Here is a 20,193-nt window from a genome sequence, read left to right on the forward strand (position 1 = left end):
TCATTTGACCGACCTCGGAAGGAGAGAAGGCTGAGTCAACCTTGAGCCGGCTACTTGGGATTGAACCCCAGGTCGTGAGCACAGTTTTGGCTGCAGGACAGCGTTTTTAAGCACTGTGCCACGAGGCACAGTGGACTGATTAGGCCTCATCTGAAGTTCCATGTCCAGTTCTGGATACTGCACTTTAAGAAAGATGCCTTCAAGCTGGAGCAAGTTGGGAGGAGGGCAACAAGGATGATAAGGGGGCTGGAAACCCAGCCCTAGGAGGAAACACTGAAGGAACGGGGGGGATGTTTAGCCTTGAGCGGGGGGGGGGAGAAGAGGGGAGATAGGGTGACACTCTTCAATTTCTTGGAAGGTCATCCTACAGAGGAGGGCCAGGATCTGTCCTCAATCATCCCAGAGTGCAGGACATGCAACAACGGGCTCTGGGTCCAGGAAGCCAGATTTAGGCTGAATACTAGCGAAAACGTCTTAACTGTTAGAGCAGTACGACAGAGCAATCCTTGCCCTCCAGAAGGAGGTGAGCGCTCCAAAACTGGAGGCATTCAGGAGGAAGTCTGTCACTTTCTCCTGAATGATCTCCTCTCTGATCTGCCTGGAGCAGGGGGGGGGTTAAAACTCGATTCCCTCAGAGATCCCTCCCAACCCCAGGATTCTGTGGTTCTCTGAGTGGGGAGGAGAGCCAGGAAGGCCTCTGTGGGCCCCCCTCCCCACATACACACACACACCTGTTTCCACTTGAAAGGACCAGCAGCTCTCCCTTCACCCAGGGAAGGCCTGAAGGGGGGGGGGATGAGGGGGGTGAGGCCTCCTCTATCCGGCCACCAGGCTGTCTCTGCTCAGAACCTCAGGGGGGTGAGGGACTTTCTTGGTTGCACTGCAGCGCAGGATCCAGGCCCCGCAGCCAGCCTGCGCACAGGCTCTTTCAGGTGGGCCACCTGTGGATTGGGAGTCGGCCCCTGACGGGACCTCTTCCTGCTCCCTCTCCCCCTGCCTGGGGAGGGCATCCTTCCAGCCACCTGAACCCGGGAAGGAGGGCGCGCGCCTCGTGACAGGCACACCCAACCCCGGATACCACACTGATGCCCTCACCCTCCCATCAGGCATCCTGGGCACCGTCGCTCAACAAGGGCCACTGAGGTGCTCCCCTCGTGAAAGGGACCAAGGGCAATGTTTTTTTGGGGGGGGGGTCCCTGGCTAGGAGGGAGCCTTTGCCCTTTGCTCCATGGGAGACCCGCGTAATGTCTTGTAAAAGGCCCAGAGTGGTGTTTTGGCACTAATGAAGAGCGGTATACAAACCAATGTTGGGTTTGCTGCCTCCCCTTTCCCCAGGGAGGCAGGAAGCTGGGTCTCTCCCCCCAACCCCCAGTGTGGATGCCAGCTGCATGCCATAGCCAGCCCCAAAGAAGAAGGTGAAGAAGAGTCATCCAGGGGAATGGGGGCATGTGCACAGGGCGGGGCGGGGCGGGGTGGGGGGGCACCTGTGGCTATTCCAGAAGAGGTGCCAGCTGCAAAGCGGCCCAAGGGCCTGCCCCCCCCAGCTCAGCTCCCTGCTTGCAGCAGCTCCTTCCTTAACCGAGGCCTCCCCAAGGCCTTCATCAGCCGGTCCCCGGCACCCCTGCCTCCCTGATTGGGCCCTTTAGAGCGGCACCTCCTGACTCAGGTGTGCGGCGAAGCCCCCAGGGGAGGCTCTGTTGCTACGCGGATGCTCCCGGTCGCAGGCAGCAGGAGCCTGGCGGTGCTCTGTTGTGGGCAGCGGGGGGGTGGGCGGGCATCCAAGATGAACGGGCTTCCACGGGCCTTCGGGCCACGGGCCAAAAAGGAAGGGAAGGCACAACTCATCCTAACAAGAAGAAGCAGTCCTGGAGCTGCCCCCAAGCCACGGTGAGTGGGTACCTGGGGGTGGGGGGGAACCTGCGGTCGGATCCTGGGAGGAGAGAGGAGAGCTGTGGAGAGGACAGACCCCCCCCTTGCCCCCCCCTCACAGGCAGGCTGGCGGGGGCACAGATCATGGATCAGGCATGGGCCAAGGGGAGAGAAATGTCCTAGGAGGTGAGAGGGCAGGATGCAAGAGGAGAGAGGAGAGACGGATCAGAGGCTGCCCAAGAGGTGGTCTGTGTGTGTGTGGGGGGGGAGGCAGGCCGGCCACCCAGAGGCCACCCAGCAATATGTGCAGCACAGGGGGGATTTGGGGTCCCCCCATGGCAGCCCCTTGCCCCATGCAGGTTCCCCACACAGGACAGCAGGTAGAGAAGGTCCCCCCAAGGATGCACAGAGTCCCTCTTACCCCCCTGGTTCAGGCGGCCCTGGTCCAGACCCTCCCTGGCCCTTTCCCATAGCCGTGGCATCACACACACACACACACACCCCAGTCCACGGAGCAGGGAGGGCACAGGGAGAGCCCCTTTGGCCACGTCTGGGCGCCAAGGGCCCCTCTCTCTCTCTTTCCCTCGGCTCTCCCAAATGCCTCTGGCAGGACCTTCTCTACATGACAAGGTCAGGCAGGCATCCAATGGGGGCAGGAGGGAACCTGGCAAATTTGTGTGTGTGTGTGTGTGTCCGTCCCACCAGTGTATCCTGGTGACCCCAGGCCTGTCTGTGCAGTCCTGTGTGCCCACGTTGACACCCCACCCAGCGTCCTCCTCCTCTGCCCCCTGTCCCAGCCCCCAGAGGCACCTCCCCCCGGCATTCATGTGCAGCACAACATCTGTCCTGCAGGAGAGTCAAAGGGAGAGCCCCCCCAGCCCCCCTCCAGCTCTGCCCTTTCTAGAGCCTGGCCTTTCGGGGGGGGGGACAATGGGATCTGCCAGGCTTAAAGCCGGGAGACGCTTAGGAAAGGCTCAGCTGTTGGAGGGTAAGTGTGTGTGTTGGTTTTGAGATAAAAATTCAGTTGGGGGGGGGAAGACCCAACACCACGTGGGAAAAACACCCAGGAGCCATGGAGCTCCCCCATTTTCCACCTGAGCCCTCACGCCCTCTCAAGCCTGACCCCCACAGCGGCCGGCATGAATGAAGCCACGCTCCCACCCCGAGCTGGAGAGAGATTTAGGGCTTGGATGGCAGAGGTGGGGCTGGCGTTTCGGGACAAAGAGGGCATGCCCGGGTCCTCCTTTCCAGCAGGAGGCACCTAGCCAGAGGGGGCACGCCATGGCCACGGCCATTATTATCCTGTGGTGCCCTCATGCCCGCCCCTGGCTTAGCCGGGATCTGCATGAGCGGCCTGCACGTCTCCTGGCCATTCCTCAAGGCAGCACGGTGGTGCTGGACAGCCACCCTTGGGACAGGCTTAGCTTAGCTGCCGGCCAGCCAGTCGGCACCCCTCAATATAGGACGGCAGGTGCCTGGCGCCCAGTCCTTGGATGCCCACGCCCGCCAGTGCTCTGCCCGGAGGACGTGCCGTAAGCGTCAACCAGTGGAATGTGAGAGGAGCTTCCAACTCCACACCTCTGCCTCTCTCCAGCATCTGCTCACTTTGAGGGAGGGAGGGTAGCGTGAGTCCCGTAGGGCGCATGGTTGTGGGCATTGGCTGGTGAACTGGGAGGTGCCACCTGTGAGGCTTGATTTGGCCAGGCCTGCCCAGGTGGGAGTGGCTGGGCTCTGGTGGGGCCTCCTCTTCCCTTTCAGGGATGCTGGCCTGTGTCTCTCCCCCCCCCCCAGCCCCCTGCCCTTCATTCCTTGAGGTGGGTGGCTTTGGTCCACGGGCACCGTCTTCCAGATTCCTGGCACCCTTGCGGAACAGCATCCTCCCCCCACTGCACTGCTGGTTGGGATTCATCGAGTCCAACCTCCCCCTTCCCCCCCCCCGACAGCCAATGCATCCCTGAGAAACGGCTGCCCAGACTGGGTTTTGAAACGCCAACCCAGGCAAGTCCACCACCTCCCAGGTGAGACCACTCTGCAGCCCGGCCAGTCTGACCCTCTGGAGGAAGCTGTACGTGGAAGCTCCCTTCCTGTTATTTGAGGCCTCTGGCTCGGGTCCGATCTCTGGAGCGGCCGGAAACAAACTTGATCCCCGCGTGTCTTTCTTTTCCTCCTGCACCGCTTGGTTGACCCTGGGCAAGGGGGAATACAAAACAGGCGGCGAGGCATGGCATCGTGTCCATGGGCAGAACTCTGTTCAGGGAAAACCTGCAGAGCAGAAGGGCTTCTGGGCCGGGGCAGCCGCTGCTCCCCCCCCCCGGATGGGGGCACTTGATGTCCCTGGTCATTTCTAGGCGATGCCTTCTCAGGGCGCTTCTGCTTTCTTTTCCACAGCACTAGCTGTGGCCAACGGAATGGCCTGATCCTGGACCCATCGGGCGACTATTACTACTGGTGGCTCATGGTTATGGTAGCCCCCATCATGTACAACTGGATCATCCTTATCTGCAGGTGATGGGGCCGATCAGCTCCTGGGGGCGGGGGGGCAGGGAGCCAAGGAGGTTAGGGGAGCTCTGGAGACGCCCCCCCCAAACACTGCAGGCCAGGAGCAAGGAAGCAGCAAAGTCTTCCCCTCCCCGCCCCCCCTAGGCATGCCTAAGCTTATCTGAGAATGCCTGGAGGGGGGGGGAGAGAAGGGAGGAAGGAGGAGGACCAGAGGAGGAGGATCCTGCCCAAAAGACAGGCAGGCCAAGGGTCTGACTCCGCCTAGTTGCCGAGGCTTTTGTGGCCTGCGCAGGGATGGTGTGCCGTGGTATCCCACCGTCCACGTTCAGGGCGTGGGGGTGGCGGGGCCTGCCTGTCTCTTTCCTGCACCAAAAAGGCAGGTGCCATGAAAGAGCTGTTTGCCCTTCTTCGGTGAGCTGCAGAGCAGGGAGGGGGAGGAGGGCCTTCCTGGGAACTGGGTGGGTGGGATAGTGGAGCCACCACCGAGGAGGACCTTGAGGGCAAAAACCCTGTGGGGAGGGACAGGGAGGGGGCTGTGGGCTGGGAGCGAAGGAGGGCAAGGCTCAGGGGAGAGGAGGCCGTTCAGCCTCCCAGCGCTTTGCGTGAAGAGGCCGGCGGCAAAGGGTGCCCTTCATCTCCTTGCTGAGCCTTTAAAGGGCGATGACCCTTTTGGAAGGCAGGTCTCTTTCCTCTCTCCCTCTCAGGTCCTGCTTTCAGGAGCTGCAGCAGAAGTACCTGTGGGTGTGGCTGGCCCTGGACTGCCTCTGCGACCTGCTGTACCTGCTGGACATGGTGGTGCACTTCCACACAGGTAGGCTGTTTCTCCCCCTCTGGAGATCCAACCTCCTGGCCTCCTCAGCTTCCCAGGGTCATTTCCCTCCTATTCAAAAGCAAGGAATGCTTTATGCAAAAGGCCTCCCTCTCAACCAGACCCACATCCTGTTTTCTATTGGAGAAACTGGTTAATTCCTTTTATAGTTAGCAGAGTGTCAGATACAAACAACAACTGCACATAGAAAGCTTGAAAGAATAGCTTAAGTTTCACTAGCCCACCCCTTTTCACACTAACACTTCATGTGTTAAAAATCACTCTGGAAGCATTTTCAGTAAGGAAAAAAGCATCTTTACTTACAGTTGCTGTTTATAGTTACAGTCAGTAGAAAAATGGGAAAAATTAAGTCTCCACATGTGGGAGAGATGCCTCCATGCTTCCTGCATGTTCAGAGGTCAGGAAAGGAGAAAGAGAGAGACTAACAAAGAAAGAAAACAAAGCAAACCAGCAGATAGAGGAGAGGGTCAAGCTGGGTGGGGGAAGGATTTTTATCAATGGCTTAGTAGGAAAGGAGAGAATCCCTTGAGGTGCTAAAAGTGCCCCCACCCCCGGGTCCCATTGCTACCTAGTATTAGAAAGCATGCAAGATTGTTCTGAACTGGTTTCTGTAGGGTCCATTCCTGGGCGAGACCATTTGCCTGGGACTGCTTTGGCACGTGGCGGTCTCAGGGCTGCCCACTGGATGGCAGCAGCTGCCCAGCTTTAGTGCCCTGGTGGGCCGGATGGGGAAGGAAGCGCTGCCTCCAGAGGGTGTGTGTGTGTGTCGAACACTGGGAGGGTGTGTGTGTGTCAAACACTGGGCGGCTGGGCAAGGGAGGGATGCTCCATATTCTGGCCCTTCTGCCATCCCTTCAGCTGCTCCTGGGCTTCTGTCAAGGGCTCTGCAGTCAACCAGTGAAGTAGGTCTCAGACACACACACACACACACACACACACAAAGAGAGAGAGAGAGAGAGAGAGAGAGAGAGAGGTGTGCCCCTTCCTCTCTTTGGAAGGTGGTTGGCTCAGTGGCTCCTGTTCAAAAGGGGTGGCAAAGGGAGGCAGGGGTTGCGACAGGCAGCTATTGTGGGCCCCCTGGCCCCCTGAGAGGGTTGCAGGAAATCCTGTTGGGGGGCCGGGGGCTATGCCAGCACAAAGTCAGCCAAGACCCCTACCCTGGCCCCTAATGTCTTGCCACGTTTCATAAGAGGGGCTGCATTTCACACAAGGCCAAGCTAGGTGTGTGTGTGTGTGTGGGGGGGGACCAGCCTTGCCATTTCACTGCAGAAAGCAAAAGCAAAAAAAGCAAGGCGTGCTGCTTAGATACCACCCCATAATGCTTCAAGCAGTTTACAAGTTAATTACGCAGGCTACACCTTGCCCCCCCCCCCCCCCGCGAGTTGGGTCCTCATTTTACTGACCTCGGAAGGATAGAAGGCTGAGCCCTGGGAAGAGTCTGGCTCGCCATGAGTGGTGGCAGTGGGGGGTGGGAGTGGGGGGAGGAGGTGCTCTGTTGTTGTGCTGCAGAGAAGCAGGCCCTGGCCAAGAGGCATCTTTTTCCATGGGCGCCTGGCTCAGCTGACCCTTCTTGCGAGGAGAAGCCCTCTAGCTGGGCCAATTCCTCAACCACCTCTGGGATGGCTCTCATCCCCCCCGCCCTCCCCCAAGGGCCAAGCGGGAGGGAAAGCCTGCTGGGGACATGTGCGCGTGCCTTCTGAGTCCAAGACCCCCTTCCCAAAGGCCTTTCCCCATCACCCATCTGGACTGTCTTCCTCCCCCCCCCACGTGCCCCGACTCCCAGGATTCCTGGACCAAGGGATCCTGATCCAGGACCGGGCAGAGATCTCCCGCCGCTACCGGCGCTCGGCCCCCTTCCTGTGGGACCTGGCCTCCTTGCTGCCCACGGAGGTGCTCTACCTGCTGGTGGGGACCGGCCGGCCGGCGGTGCGGGCCAACCGCTTCCTGCGGACCCCTCGGCTGTTTGAGGCCTTCGACCGGATCGAGACGCGCACGGCCCACCCCTACGCCTTCCGCATCTCCAAGCTGATGCTTTACGTCTTCGTCACCATCCACTGGAACAGCTGCCTCTACTTTGCCCTCTCGGGGCTCATCGGCTACGGGGCGGACGAGTGGGTGTACCCCAACGTCAGCACGCCGGGCTTTGGCCGGCTCCGGCGCCAGTACCTCTACAGCTTCTACTTCTCCACACTGATCCTGACCACCGTGGGCGACACGCCGATGCCCCAGCACCAGGAGGAGTTCCTGTTCATGGCGGCGGACTTCCTGCTGGCCGTCCTGGGCTTCGCCACCATCATGGGCAGCGTGACCTCCGTGGTCTCCAACCTGAACGAGGCGGACGCCGCCTTCTACCCCAACCAGGACCTGGTGAAGGGCTACCTGCGCACCCGCCGCGTGGACTGCCGCCTCCAGCGCCGCGTGGTCGCCTGGTACCAGCACCTCCAGATGAACCAGAAGCTGACCGACGAGCGGGGGATCCTGCAGCACCTGCCGGGGCGCCTGCGGGCCCAGGTGGCCGTCAGCGTCCACCTCCCCGCCCTGCGCAAAGTCCAGATCTTCCAGAACTGCGAGCAGAGCCTGCTGGAGGAGCTGGTGCTGAAGCTGCAGCCGCAGGTCTACAGCCCCGGGGAGTTTGTCTGCCGGAAGGGCGACATCGGGCGGGAGATGTACTTCATCCGCGAGGGCCAGCTGGCCGTGGTGGCCGACGACGGCCTCACCCAGTACGCGGTCCTGGGGGAAGGCCTGTACTTTGGGGAGATCAGCATCATCAACATCAAAGGTAGGCGGGAGAGAGGGCCACGGTCTTGCCCCTGCCCTCTGGCCCCCTCCTCAGACAGCTGCTGAAGAGGGGGTCCCGCTCCCTCCTGGGGAGGAGCCCATGCCCTTCTGGGCCCTCAGCCACCTGGCCGGAGAGCCTTCCGGGCCCTGCAGTGGTTTTAAGAGACACCTGCCGAGATTATTAGGATCCCAGAATGCGGGGGGGGGGAGGGAGGAGGGGATCCCCAAGGGCCATCTGGTCGAGCCCCCCTGGCCCTCTTCCTCTGAGCTGCTGAAGGACAAGGAATTTTTCATTCACTGGTATTTATGGACAATGCTGTGAGGACCTGCTGAAGACCCAGAGAAGTGGGTTGAAAATCTGTAATCAGTAAATCATTGTTAGAGATTAGTAAAGGCACCACACGGGCAATAAGACGGGTCTGTTCTCCACTGCAAGGGGGGATTCCCAGGGTGGCGGAGTAGTGGGCTGAGTGACAGCCTAGGACTGTGGAGAACAGGGTTTGAATCCCCACTTGGCCATGGAAACTGACTGGGAGAGTGAAACTGGTAAAACCACTCCTTAAATTTCTCACTCATTTATGCTGTCAAGTCATAACCACTTTATGGTGACCCCAAGAGGCCTTTCAAGGTAAGTGAGATATTTAAGGAGTGGCTTCATCCCTTCCACACATACAACCTGGTGAGTCTCTGTGGCTGAGCCAGGATTCAAACCCTGTTCTTCAAAGCCCTGGTTGGTCACTCGATCCACTAGATCACCCTGGGAATCCCTATCCCTGTAAGTTGGTTCAAACTGGACAGCACAGAACCTGCACCCGTCCCATGCAGTGTGGCGGACAGAGTGATGGTCTGGGACTCAGGAGGCCTTGAGTTCGAGTCCCCACTTGGCCACCCACCCCCCGCTCACCCACCCACCCACCCCCGCCCTGGCCAAGGCTTCCTCCTCTTCTCTTCTCCCTCCGCATCCCAGGAAACAAGTCCGGGAACCGGCGTACAGCCAACATCAAGAGCATCGGCTTCTCGGACCTCTTCTGCCTCTCCAAGGAGGACCTGGCGGAGGTGCTGTCTGAGTTCCCTGACGCCAAAGCCGTGCTGGAAGCCAAGGGCCGCGAGATCCTGCTCAAGATGGACAAGCTGGACCTGAACGCTGAGGCGGCGGAAATTGCGCGCCAGCAGGAGGAGGAGCGCCGGACGGCAGCCCTCGAGGAAGGCCTGGATGCGCTGCAGACAAAGCTGGCCCGCATCCTGGCGGGGCTGGAGGCCGGCGCTTTCAAGATGGCCTTGCGTCTGGAGCGGCTGGAGTGGGAGTTGCGGGCCTGGGGGGACGGGGAAGAGGTGGAGGAAGCGGGAGGAAGGGAGCCGGCCACAGAGCCTTAACCCAGACCCTTGCCCCCAAGCGCCTACACACACCTCCCTCGCTGTGGAAAGAAGCCTCCTGTGCTCCCCACAGCCCCTGAGCACCACAGCCCCTGAGAGGGAAGGGTTGGGGGGCTCGCCTTCTGAGAAGAGGCCCTCCTGGCCGGGACTCAGCCACTTCACAGGGCAGGTGGGGCTACGTACCCCGGTCCCTTCCTGCCTCCTGGCCACCACACTGGCACAATCAATTCCAGAGTGTTAAGATACCCAGGGAAAAATAAAAACAAAACATAAAAACATTTGTGTATTTATTTTTTATTTAAAATCTTTTTGCCCGCATTTCTCGTTAAAAAGGACTCAAGGTAACTTACACTATTAAAATACAGTAGATTTACATTAGGCATCCTTCAGTCTCGTAACGTGCTCTGTATGAAGGTCTTGGAACAGCGTCTCGTGTGGCTGAGAAGGCCAATTGGAGAGCAACCGTCCCTTCCACACTGAAGACGCTAAAATACAGTATTTAAAGCTAAAAACAACAAGTACACAAATATTAAAAAGGATCAAACAAAAGCCACACTAGAAAAATGGTAAATGAAAGTGAACTGACCATGTACACGAGAGCACTGCATGGAACGTGCAGGAAGAGCACACGTTTGATCAGATCCCATGGAATGCAGTTTGGAAGGATAAAACACAGCCAGCGATCCACGTCTATGTATGTCCATGGTTTTTTGTTCCCTCCGAGAGTCTCTGTAAAGGGATACGGCTGGCCACGTTTCCTTCACCAGGGCAGGTTATCTCGCCTTCCACTCTAGACTGGAGAGAAGCCAACAGAGGCAGCACAGCTGGGTTTTGTCTCTCTTCCCCCAGGCGACTAGCAGGAGCTAATCTTATGCAAAATGAACTCGGGAACCTGGGCGGTCTCACTGCACAAGACCTTTTTCCTATACAAACAACATTATTTCCTTCTCACCCTGGAAGTCTCCTTTTCACCCAACCTTCTAACCTCTTTTGCAAGATAATAAATTGCTTTCTTGTCAGAACAATACAACAATGTAACCATGTATTTCCATAATTGCTGTCTATAGGCCCTGTTGTAAAATCCTATCCCTTCTGTGATTACCACTCAGATAAAGTTTTGATTCCTTTGTAATCCCATCCCTTCTGCCAATAGGTCACGAACCACCCATTTCTCCTCCCTTGTGTAACCACAAGGTCTTCCTCTGCATGACATGGTTTGTTCTTGTCTGCACTTGGAGGCATGACTTCCATCACGCCTTTTATTTAGCTAAATAAAACAGCAACCATTTGAAATATCGCGCGTGTCAAGGTTATTGGCATTAAAGCTTGGACTTGCTATCCCGGAGACTAGCTCCAGGTTTCAACTAAAGGAACACCAGAAGATGTTCAAAGCAGTGATGCACAACCATCCGTTTTATTTTTTAAAAAAGCCACTTAGGCAGCCAGTCATTCATTCAAGGAATGCCAGCCTGAAGAGAAAGGTCTTTTATCTTTTTGCAGAAGAACAGCCATGATGGGACCACCCTGGCCTCCAATGGGAGGGAGTCCCACAGTCTGCATGCAGGGACAGAGAAGGCCCTCATCTATGTCCCCAGCAGGACCAAGAGAAGGGCCTCTCCTGATGATCTTAACAGCCAGGCAGGCTCAGACATGGGAATGTGGTCCTTGAGATTGCTTGGACCCAAGCCACTTAGGGGCACCTTATAGGCTAAATACTAAATGTTGCATTTCAATGTGAATTCTTGAATACACACATTTCTTAAGAGTGCAAAGAGCCAGTCTCCACCCCCACCCCAGCCCGGTCTAAGGCTACCTTAAGCAGAACTTCCAGGTGTAAATGCCTGCAGTCAAACATCAGTGCTTTAACAGGGGGTGGGATAGCTGCCAAGGTTGAAAGCGGAAGAGATCCTGCAACCTGGCTCTCTCCGGAAGGGAAAGGAAGGGCTGCTGCAGGTGCCTGAGGGACACAGGAGCGACCAGACTCTCTTGGGCAGGCAATCCTGGGGCGGGATCTTTAAAAAGGCGGGCGGGGCGGCCAAAGAAGGGATGTTGGGGCCCTGAATCAGGAGCAATCACCCCCTCACTCCTGCAATGGCAACAGGAAACGGGGGGGGGGGAGTCCAAGTTCATTGTTCCAGAAAATCCACTCAGCAGAAGACAGAATGGAGTCTCGTCCTGAGCACAGAAGCCCCTCGTGGGCCCTGGGCTGCTGGACGCTGCGATGACCCAGAGGGCAAAGGGCAGAGGGAGGAGGGAGGAAAGTTGCTCTGGGCAAAGGAAAACAGGCGATGCCAGGTCCAGGTCCCATATCTCTCTCTCTCTCTCTCTCTCTCTCTCAACCTTCGCCCCGGTTGGATCCCTCATTTTTTTCAGGAATCTCTGGAGAACTCATGCGGTGACTGCACCACCCCACCCCACTCCCACCCCCATATATTTGAGGTCCAGCTTGTATACATGTTGGCAGTTGGGGGCAGGGAAGCTTTAGACTGCCGGGAAAGGTTGGGGGTGGCCTGGATCCAGGAAAACCACATCCTGGCTTAGCCTGGAGGCTTCCTGCCCTTCCATCATGTGGAGCTCACAGGTAGCAAGGGGAGAAGGGGAGAGGCGCATCCTCCCAGCCCGGGCTCCTGGCAGTCTGGACTTCATTGGCCCCGTGACCCCACCCTGAGGGCGAAGGCAGGCCAGGCGGGAAGGGGCTTTCCAATGAGTGTCCATGAGCAGCTCCCGCTGTGGGAGCCCTTCTCACCTGGCCCTCCCATGGCATGCCTGGCACATCCTTGGCGTGCCCAGCATCCCAGTGCCAGAAGCCTTCCCCTTTCAGTTCCACGCCAGCCAGAGGGGGTCATCGGCCCACCCTCCCGTCCACAGCAGTTCTGCTCTTTGGGGGCACGAGTCCCCCTCGTCCCTGTTCTTGTCTTCTTCTGGGTTTTGACATAAATTATTCTGTCTTGAAATCTTTGCTGGCGGCTGCCTTGAGGGCTTATCTCTCAGCCAGAAGGCAGGATGAAAGCAGGCAGAGAGAAGACGTAAAAGCTTCAGAATCCTTGGCTTCTGAATCACGTCTGGTTGATCAAAGCAGGCGTCTTGATCTGCCTGGAATCAAACGTGCCCAGAAGCGAAGGCAGAGGGAAGCGCTGGCTGACCCTCCAGTCACGGTGGACGAAGAGTCTCAGGGGACCCTGACCAGTGGCCAGAGATGATGGGCGGGTGTAGTCCCAAACCTCTGGGGTGCCAAAGGAGTTGGGACCCCCTCCCATGTTAGAGAACAAGCCCCCAGCAGTAAAGGAACAACATTAGTTTGTGGGTTCAGCCTTTTTTGAAACCTGGAATAGTGACCTGAGCACAATTCCCCTGGTGTAAAGGAATCACACCCGCACTTCTTGCCAAGAAAACAAGTTTTCATTTATTTAGAGAAACACACTTGTGTTAGGAGAAGTCTTGCTTTTAGCCAACGAAGCTGGAGATGTCGGGAGCCCTGGTTGCCCCTTTGACTTCCAGAGACCAAAGGCAGGAATGACTCCTCCTTGGAGGAACGGAAATGGTGTAAGAAGGAAGGGAGTGAAAAGAGCACCCCTGAAAAGAACCATCTAAGGCGGAAGGAAGGCTGGCACAGGTTGCAGGAGGTACAGGAACACCTAAGAACCTGGAGGAATTCCGGTTTCCTCCTCTCCTCTTCCCCAGGTGGAAACATGCATCTCCTTGAGTGCAAGCAGAATTGTACTCCGTCAGGTACACACACACACACACACACACACACACACACACACACATTAATATCTCTAATCTCCAATGGGGCTTGTAAAGTGGCATTGGCTAGTTAGGAAGGAAATATAGCTGGGAATTACAGCAGATACAGCACAATTATGGCAGAGTTTTACATTTGATAATGGCCTAAGTAGCGTTGGCTAATACTGAGTCCCTTGAGATGGGTTTTATACATATTTATGTATTTTATTTCTCTCTCTCCCCACCCCCTCTCCCTCCCTCCCTCCCTCCCTCCCTCCCTCTCTCTCTCTCTCTTTGGATTCTTGTCCCTTCCTTCCACCCACCACCAGCTCCTTCCTTCCTTCCTTCATTCATTCCTTCCTTCCTTCCTTCCTTCCTTCCTTCCTTCCTTCCTTCCTTCCTTCCTTCCTTCCTTCCTTCCTTCCTTCCTTCCTTCCTTCCTTCCACTTCTATGCTGCTTTCAAGTAGAGGTTGAATGATCACCTGGCAGGGAGGGTTTAGCCATGGATTTCCCTCTTCCGGCCGGCCCACATGCCCCATTGTGCCTTTCTGGGTCCGGAAGAGGTCAGAAGGACAGGCCCAGGTCCCCACAGCTGGGCCAGAGAGCCTTTACCAGGGACTGGCCTTGACTCAGGAGCGGCCGCCTGAGGAAGGCCTGGCTGCTGTTTTTCTGCCAGCTTTCTCCAGCTAGCAGGATGGTGGGCTTGGGAAGCTCTTTCTTGGCCACGATGAACAGTGTTTAGGTGACGTGGCAGAGCAGGTGGCAAACAGGGAGACGTGACAAAGGTGGGCTTGCACGGGGGGGGGGGAACAGCATCAGCAGGCCAAGCACTTGAAGTGTCCATTGTGGCCAAGGCAGGGCAGTCCAAGCGGTGTGGGGGGGGGGGGAGTTGCGGCTTGTGGCCTTGTCTTCTCCAAATCCTGGGTGGGTCCAGATGTGCAGCTGGCCCTCCTCTTGGACACACTTTTGGGTCGCAAGGAGCCCCCCCCAACTGCCCCCATACGTGGCAGCACAGAGGGTGCCTTGCCATGGCTCCACTGTTCAAAAATGTTTTGCATCCACTTATGACTAACGGAGATTGTTATTTATAGCCCTGTTAATGTCTGTACTAATGAAAACAACAAACTCTGGTGGCACCATAGGAACAGATTTATGGCTCCTGCCGGAATACATTTGTATGCCTTCAAGGTGCTCCGTGCTCTTTGTTTTTTTTGGGGGGGGGCAATTTAAAGATGGGCCTTAAAACCAAAGCTGGAAGCAGGAGAAGAGGGTGCAGCCCAAAAGGGGAAGAGGTGAGGCACCATCAGAGTAAGCGAAGATGAGTGCCCTCAGCTTCTGTCCCCAGGAAAAGGGGAGGGGACGGGAGGGGAGGGGGCGCAACCCAGGGTCCCTTTCGGTGCCCCTCTGAAGGCCCCGTGGGGCTGGCAGAGACGTTGGTCTGTCCTCCCACCAAGGACCAGCCAGCTGGCCACCTCAGTTCCTAGCCCCAAGGGTGGCTAGCAAAAACCGTTCCGACAGCTTGCCAGGGCTTGTCACTCACAAGTCTCTCTCTCTCTCTCTCTCTGTTTCTCTGTCTCTCTGTCTCTCCCTCTCTCTCACTCACTCACACACACACACACACACATCTGGCCTGAGGGTGTTCTGCTTCACAGGAAGGATCTGGCCCTCCAGCCCCCCTGTGGCTGACAGTGGCTTCCGTACCCTGTTGCGTGGTGCCAACATCACAATTGCTGGTCAAGTTTCGGAGGGGTGGGGGGGAGGGCTGTCTGTTGCTGGTGATAGAGGGGTGCTGTTTTTAAGGCCAGGGGAGGAAGAAGGAGAGAAGTGTGTGGGGAGGGGGTCTCCCGATGTGCAACCAGGACCCCATGTCACAGGATGCTGAAGGCAGCAGGGCTGAGAACGGCCGCTCAACTCCTCTTTCCTGGCGGATTCCAACCACCAGCACCCGGAGCCGAGGAGAGGGGAGTGCAAAGGTCCCGAATCTGCCTTCCAGGCCAGTGGCACTGCAGACCCCATTGTCCCTAGCTGGCAGGACCATTGTTGAAAACCTTTTTGGTTTAAAGAATCCAGCAAACACCCTTGGCGCTCCACGTGTCGATAGGGGCCAGGGACGGTATTGGGATCTTGCTGGGCTACCGTGCTCCCCGCGACCCAGCCATTTCCCTACCGGAGCTGGTGGACTTTGTCTCCGCGGCACTGTTGGTCTCCCCGAAGCTGTTGGTTTTGGGGGACTTCAACGTGCATGCAGAGGCAGAGACTTCCGGACCAGCTCTTGAGTTCTTGGAGACCATGGCCTTCTTGAACATGTCCCAACATGTTATTGGCCCCACCCATGTGGGAGGCCATACACTTGACCTGGTTTTTTCCTCCAGTTGGAGCGAGAGTGTTCCGATGGTGACTGACCTAGAGTCGTTCCCTCTGTCATGGTCGGACCACCACCTAATAAAATGCAACCTCAACATGGCCCTCCCCCCTCGCAGGGAGCAGGGACCTATTGTTATGGTCCGCCCTCGAAGGCTACTGGATCCGAATGGATTCCAGGATGCCATGAGAGGTGTTCCGACTGACGTGCCTGGCGCTCCTGTCGAGGCTCTGACCGTCAGCTGGTTCGCCGCTGCGGCTAGGGCTGTAGACATGATCGCACCTAAGCGCCCTCGCCAATGCAGAGCCCGCCCGGTGCCTTGGTTTAACCGGGACCTCCGGGCGTTGAAGCGGATTAGGAGACGGCTAGAGCGCAAATGGAGAAAGGACCCGATGGATCACAATTGGATAGCTGTTAAGGTCACCACTAACCTTTACCTGGCTAAGGTAAAGGCTGCCAGTCGAGCATACTTCGCTAACCGGATAACCGAAGCGTCCAACCAGCAGGTGGAATTATTCCGTATAGTGCGAGACCTATCCGGAATTGGCCCGGGTGATGGGCCTCCCCCTAGTTTTTCACCGGACCAATTTGCAGCATTTTTAAAATCTAAAGTGGAGGCCATCCGCCGGGACCTCTCTCCTTTTTTAATACAGTGAGTCGAGCTGAGATGTCCAGCGCTCCGTCTTGTCCGGTGACTTTTGATTCCTTTCAGCCAGTCATGCCTGACACTGTGGCCAGGGCGCTTGATTGCTGTCGGGCCACCACCTCCTCCCTTGACCCTTGCCCGGCCTGGCTAATCAAAGCAGCCAGGCCTACAACAACGGAATGGGCCACTGTAATAATTAATGGGTCTCTCCTGGAGGGCAGATTTCCATCTGCCCTCAAGGAGACACTCATTAGGCCCATTAGGAAGAAACCAAGTTTGGCGGCGGATGAGATTGGCAACTATAGGCCCGTCGCCAATGTTTCTTTCCTAAGCAAGGTGGTTGAGAGGGTGGTGGCCGACCAGCTTCAGGCGCACCTGGATGAAACAGATGCCCTGGATCCATTTCAGTCGGGCTTCAGGCATTGGTCGCCCTGTGTGATGACCTACTGAGGGAGGCCGACAGGGGAAAAGTGTCCCTGCTGGTCCTCCTCGACATCTCAGCGGCCTTCAATACCATTGACCATGGTATCCTCCTGGGGAGGCTCTCTGAGCTGGGAATTGGTGGTCTGGCACTGGCCTGGCTCCATTCCTTCTTGGAGGACCGTCCCCAGAGAGTGCAGCTTGGGGAGAGCGTCTCGGCCCCGTGGAATCTCAATTGCGGGGTTCCGCAGGGGTCGATCATCTCCCCAATGCTGTTTAACATCTATATGAGGCCGCTGGGTGGGGTCATCAGGGGATGTGGAGCTCGGTGTCATCAGTATGCTGATGATACTCAGCTATACATCTCCTTTCCACCTACCACAGGAGAAGCTGTTCTGTCCCTTCAGCGCTGCCTGGGGACCGTACTGCAATGGATGCAGGAGAACGGGCTTAGGCTGAACCCGGACAAGACGGAGGTACCGAGGGTGGGCGCCCCCACAGTCGGGGGCTTGGAAAACTCCCTCACTTTCGGGGGGGGTGACCCTCCCCACCAAGGATGGGGTCCGCAGCCTGGGGATCCATCTGGACCCGGCGCTCACCATGGAATCCCAGGTGGCATTGGTTGTTCGAACTGCCTTTTACCATCTTAGGCGGATAGCCCAGCTGCGGCCCTGTCTCAAGGTGGGAGTGCTCACTACGTTGGTGCATGCGCTCATAATCTCAAGATTAGACCACTGTAATTGTCATGAGTGCTTCCGAAGATCTGGACCCAGCTACCTCCGCACCGACCCTTTGACTGTGCTATTAATTTGGTGTCGGGGACACCCCTTCCTGTGGCACGGATCTATCCCATGTCAGAACCTGAACTCGTAGCTTTGAGGGCCTTTCTGGATAAAAACCTGAAAAGGGGGTTCATCCGGCCATCCACGTCACCTCTGTCTGCTCCTGTCATCTTTGTCAAAAAGAAGGGTGGGGAGCTTCGCCCCTGCAATGACTACAGGGCGTTGAATAAGATAACTGTCAGAGATCGCTACCCTCTGTCCTTGATCGGTGAGCTTCTGGATCGTCTTAAAAGGGCCCAAGTCTATACCAAGTTGGATCTTCGTGGCGCCTATAATTTGGTACGAATTTGTGATGGTGACGAGTGAAAGACGGCTTTTGGAACACATTATGGTCAATATGAATATCTAGTCATGCCTTTCGGATTAACTAATGCGCCAGCGGTGTTCCAACGATTTATGAATGTCATCTTTCGGGACTTGCTTGATCGCTTTGTAATTGTTTACCTGGACGACATTTTGATTTATTCCAGAGACCCCGCTCAGCATAAGGGACATGTTCGCCAGGTTTTACAGCGATTACGTGAACATCGGCTCTACACTAAGTTGGAGAAATGTGAATTTAACCTGCATGAAGTCGAGTTCCTGGGTCACATTGTGTCTCCCCAAGGAGTCCAGATGGACCCAAAGAAGATCGAGACGGTATTAAACTGGCAGCGACCTCGGCACCGTAAAGATGTGCAACGGTTTCTTGGCTTTGCAAATTACTATCATCAGTTTATACCAGGTTATGCGGATGTAACCACGCCATTGTCCCGTCTCCTCCGGCCCAAGGAGCCGTTCCTGTGAACTCCGGAGGCAGATCATGCCTTTGCCACCCTAAAGACCCGCTTTACTACTGAGCCCATCCTACGTTATCCGGATCCCCGGCTTCCGTTTACAGTGGAAACTGATGCCTCTAGTGTTGCCCTGGGGGCAATACTGTCCCAGCAGGAGGACCCTTCACAGCCACTACGACCCTGTGCATTCTACTCCCGGCAGTTCACGCCCCCGGAGCGTAACTACACCATTTGGGAGCGAGAACTTTTGGCCATCAAAACGGCGTTCGAGGTTTGAAGGCATTACCTCGAAGGGGCCCGTCACCCAGTCCAGGTTTTGACGGATCATCGAAACCTGGAACGCTTACAGACAGCCCGATGCCTCAACCAACGCCAAATCCGATGGAGTCTCTTTTTCGCCCGGTTCGACTTCCGTATCACGTATGTCCCGCATACCCAGAATCGGAAAGCTGACGCCTTGTCCCGCAAACCAGAATACGCTGTTCCGGCTTCTGAAGAAACCCCAATTTAACCGATCCTGCCTCCCTCGGTCTTTGCAGCCATAACCACTCGCTCCTTGGCCGACGAGATTCGAGCTAGCCAAGCTCAAGATTCCTGGGCCAAGCAACGCCTGCAGGAACTGCAAGAGGGCTCGGATAGTGACTTTACCAACCGCCAGGGCCTCCTACTACATCGTGGACGCGTATATATCCCTCCGGGACCCCTCCGAGCTCAGGTCCTCCATCTGACCCATGACTCCCCTCTTGCAGGACATTTTGGTCAATATAAAACCCTGCACTTGCTCACATGAGAGTTCTGGTGGCCCCAGGTTCGAGCTGATGTCGCCCGGTATGTTGGATCCTGTGAGGTTTGCCGTTGAGCCAAGGACATACCAGCTAAACCTGCAGGTCTGTTGCAACCTTTACCCGTACCAGCCGGCCCTTGGGACACAGTCTCCTTGGACTTCATCACAGATCTCCCGTGGTCACAAGGGTATACCTGTATCCTAGTGATTGTAGATCTGTTTACCAAGATGGCTCATTTTGTCCCATGTTCCAAACCTCCCACAGCTCCTGAAACCGCTCAATTATATCTCCAGCATGTTTTCCGTTTACATGGTCTCCCGATGCACCTCGTCTCTGATCGTGGTTCCCAGTTCACTTCCCGGTTCTGGAAAGCCTTGCACTCCAGTTTGGGCACCCAGGTGCACTTGTCATCCGCCTATCATCCGCAAACAGACCGAGCGTACAAATGCCACCCTGGAACAGTATCTTCATTGTTACACGTGTTACCAGCAAGACAATTGGGCTACCCTGTTACTGCTGGTGGAATTCGCTTACAACAATGCAAAACATACATCCACTGAACAGACACCCTTCGAAGCCAACTATGGGTACCATCCTCGCTTTTTCCCGGCTACTCTACCCTCGACTATGGTTCCTGCTGCAGATGCCCACATACGAGAGTTGCAGGCTATTCAAGATTTGCTCCGAGAACAGCTTCGGCAGGCTAAAGAAGCCTATAAAACAGCAGCTGACCGGAAGCGACAAGACGGGCCACCTCTCAAACCAGGAGACCAGGTCTGGCTTTCTACCCGTCATCTTCGCCGACCTGGCCGAACCCGTAAGTTAGACCCTCGATTTATAGGACCCTATGAGATAACAGAATAAATCAACCCTGTTGCTTTCCGGCTACAACTTCCAGATACTCTCCGTGTCCACCCGGTCTTCAATCGATCCCTCCTTGTTCCTGTCTCAGCTCCAGACCCTGCTCGACCTTCGCCCCCGGCTCCACCTCCACCTGTCTTGGTCGATGGCAAGGAAGAATATGAGGTACATCAGGTGCTAGACTCCTGAATCCACCGAGGGGGCCTACAGTATTTTGTGGATTGGAAGGGTTATGGTCCTGAGGATCGATCGTGGAACCAGCCAGTAATTTACACGCTCCTGATTTAGTGCAGCAGTTCCATGCTACCTACCCCGATCGTCCTGGCCCATCTGAAGGGGGGAGTCCTGGAGAGGGGGATAGTGTCATGAGTGCTTCCGAAGATCTGGACCCAGAAGGGTTAACTGTGGCTGAGGAGAATGTGGAG

General features: G+C 56.5%; 1 protein-coding gene and 1 long non-coding RNA gene across 3 annotated transcripts; one reads left to right on the forward strand and one right to left on the reverse strand.

Moving 5' to 3' along the window:
- Positions 1–1,748: 1,748 nt before the first annotated feature.
- On the forward strand, positions 1,749–9,625 carry CNGA4 (cyclic nucleotide gated channel subunit alpha 4). Of its 2 annotated transcripts, XM_020791869.3 has the most exons (5): positions 1,749–1,887; positions 4,258–4,374; positions 5,073–5,179; positions 6,981–7,976; positions 8,943–9,625. In XM_020791869.3, exons 1-5 carry the CDS (start codon positions 1,784–1,786, stop codon positions 9,347–9,349), a joined length of 1,731 nt encoding a protein of 576 aa, XP_020647528.3. In that variant the 5' UTR covers positions 1,749–1,783; the 3' UTR covers positions 9,350–9,625. The 2 variants fall into 2 exon arrangements, with proteins under 2 accessions (XP_020647528.3, XP_072849424.2); XM_072993323.2 differs by lacking the exons at positions 1,749–1,887; positions 4,258–4,374 and adding an exon at positions 4,398–4,779.
- A 2-nt stretch (positions 9,626–9,627) lies between these two features.
- On the reverse strand, positions 9,628–10,613 carry LOC140705556 (uncharacterized). The gene is made up of 2 exons (XR_012084939.2): positions 9,936–10,613; positions 9,628–9,854 (listed from the first exon to the last, which is right to left on the reverse strand). It is a non-coding gene; the product is annotated as an uncharacterized LOC140705556 (long non-coding RNA).
- Positions 10,614–20,193: the final 9,580 nt, after the last annotated feature.

The sequence above is a fragment of the Pogona vitticeps genome, chromosome 3, assembly GCF_051106095.1.
Source record: "Pogona vitticeps strain Pit_001003342236 chromosome 3, PviZW2.1, whole genome shotgun sequence".
In the NCBI taxonomy this organism is placed as follows: Eukaryota; Metazoa; Chordata; class Lepidosauria; order Squamata; family Agamidae; genus Pogona; species Pogona vitticeps.

Bases quoted from the DNA above. Each gene is read 5' to 3' on its own strand.
- CNGA4 (XM_020791869.3), top strand. From the start codon at position 1,784: ATGAACGGGCTTCCACGGGCCTTCGGGCCACGGGCCAAAAAGGAAGGG. The intron at 4,375-5,072 runs GTGATGGGGCCG...TCTCCCTCTCAG, and splicing joins TGGATCATCCTTATCTGCAG to GTCCTGCTTTCAGGAGCTGC. The intron at 7,977-8,942 runs GTAGGCGGGAGA...TCCGCATCCCAG, and splicing joins CAGCATCATCAACATCAAAG to GAAACAAGTCCGGGAACCGG.